A 1,759-nucleotide genomic window follows, 5' to 3' on the forward strand; every position below is an offset into this window, starting at 1 on the left:
TTTTTTTAAGATTTTATTTATCTATTTGACAGACAGAGATCACAAGTAGGCAGAGAGAGGCAGGCAGAGAGAGAGGAGGAAGCAGGCTCCCTGCTGAGCAGAGAGCCCGATGCGGGACTCGATCCCAGGACCCTGAGATCATGACCTGAGCCGAAGGCAGAGGCTTAACCCACTGAGCGACCCAGGCGCCCCCACGGCTGATTTTTAAAACACTTGAGCCAGCTAAGTCTTTGTATCAGAAGGACTCCTGCTCCGTGGTTGACAATGTTCCTTCTGTCTCCCAAGCAGAACGCCGAGCCTGTCCCCAAACGGATTTCACATCAGAAGCAGTTTCCCCCATTGTTCTGCACCCTTTTAAAAGGCGGTGAGCTGTGGCGCACTCAAGAATGGGTCTCCGGAGTCTGCGTCGGGCCTGGTGTGCACCGCAGACCAAGACTCTTCAGCTCCAGCTTCGCTTTGTCACACCACGTTGGTCTGGGCGGTGACTCTGTCCCCCAGCCAGCGCGCCAGGGCCACATCGTCACGGTGAGCGGCCGGCGCTGCGGTGGAGCCGGGGGTCGGGCCGCGGAACCGCAGGGGTGGCGGTCGGCACCGGGATGTGTCTGCGGTTTCAGAGCAAGGGTCCCGGGCACGGGGCAGACGGGAGGTGCGGGCCGCGCGGGGCAGAGGACGGTCCAGAAAACGCGGCACAAGGCAAGTGGCCTTCCACGAACGTGTCCCCGGCGTCAGGGCCGCGGCGGCGCACAGAGCGCGGGTCCGAGCCCCGGGGCCGCACCAAGAAGTGACGGGAGGCCGCGGGATGCCGCCCCGTGCCGTCCGCCCCCCGCGGAAGCACAGCCGGGTCCGGGCCCCCGCCCCGCCCCCACTGCGCAGAAGAGGCGCGATCCCGCAGGTGCCCCGGGGCGCAGCGCAGACCCGAACCCGCGCCACCTCCACAGCCACGTCCCCTGCCCTGTCACCGGCCGGGCCGAGGCGGCCGCAGACTCGACCTCACGGGCGCTCCGCGCGCGGCTCCCCGCCCCGCCCCCGCCCTGCGGCCCCGCGGTGCCTCGCAGCCGACCTCGCCGACACCGGGGCGCGGAGGCCGCTCCGGGATCGACGGCGGACGGTCGTCCCGGGGGGAGGCTCGGCGCCGGGGTCCCGCGGGGGCTCCGGGATGGCTGCGCGGCCGCCTTCCGCCCGGGCCACGGCCTCGGGACGCCCCGCTCGGCCCCGCCCGCGCGCGCGCCCCCCGGGAGTCCGGGCGGGGCAGGGGGCGGGGCTGGGGGGGGCCGGGGCCGGGGGGCGGGGCCGGGGCGGGGCGGGGCCGGAGGGCGGTGGGGAGCGCGCGCGTCACCTCCGCGATCCCCGGCTCTGACTGGCCGGAAGGCCTCGGCGCTTCTGATTGGCGGAGCCCGGCACCATCCCGGCGTGCTTTGCGGCGCCGGCTCTTTTCCGCCGGTTGTTCGCCCTCGCAGGAGGTGGGTGCGCGGGCTCGCGGCGCCCTTGGCGGCCTCGGGCCGCATCCGCTGCCATCCGCGGCCATCGGGGTGGGGCTGCTCCGGGCGCGGCCGCAGAGGGGCTCCGGGCCCGCGCGGCAGACGGGAGAGGGCCGTGGCCCGGACCCTGACTCGCTCCCCGCGCCCGCAGGCCCGTAGACCGCAGCCATGGCGCCCAGCCGGAACGGCATGATCCTGAAGCCGCACTTCCACAAGGACTGGCAGCGGCGCGTGGCCACGTGGTTCAACCAGCCGGCGCGGAAGATCCGCAGGTGAGCCGC

The 1,759-nt window shown here is 72.3% G+C and overlaps 1 protein-coding gene across 1 annotated transcript in view; it reads left to right on the forward strand.

Moving 5' to 3' along the window:
• Positions 1-1,352: 1,352 nt before the first annotated feature.
• The window catches only part of RPL13 (ribosomal protein L13), a 2,240-nt gene continuing 1,833 nt past the window's right edge, over positions 1,353-1,759 (forward strand). The window contains exons 1-2 of the mRNA XM_059381345.1: positions 1,353-1,460; positions 1,630-1,750. Coding sequence (XP_059237328.1) covers positions 1,647-1,750 — 104 coding nt within the window. The 5' untranslated portion in view covers positions 1,353-1,460; positions 1,630-1,646. The remainder of the gene's footprint in view (positions 1,461-1,629; positions 1,751-1,759) is intronic.

Source organism: Mustela nigripes, chromosome 17 (genome assembly GCF_022355385.1).
Source record: "Mustela nigripes isolate SB6536 chromosome 17, MUSNIG.SB6536, whole genome shotgun sequence".
NCBI lineage: Eukaryota > Metazoa > Chordata > Mammalia > Carnivora > Mustelidae > Mustela > Mustela nigripes.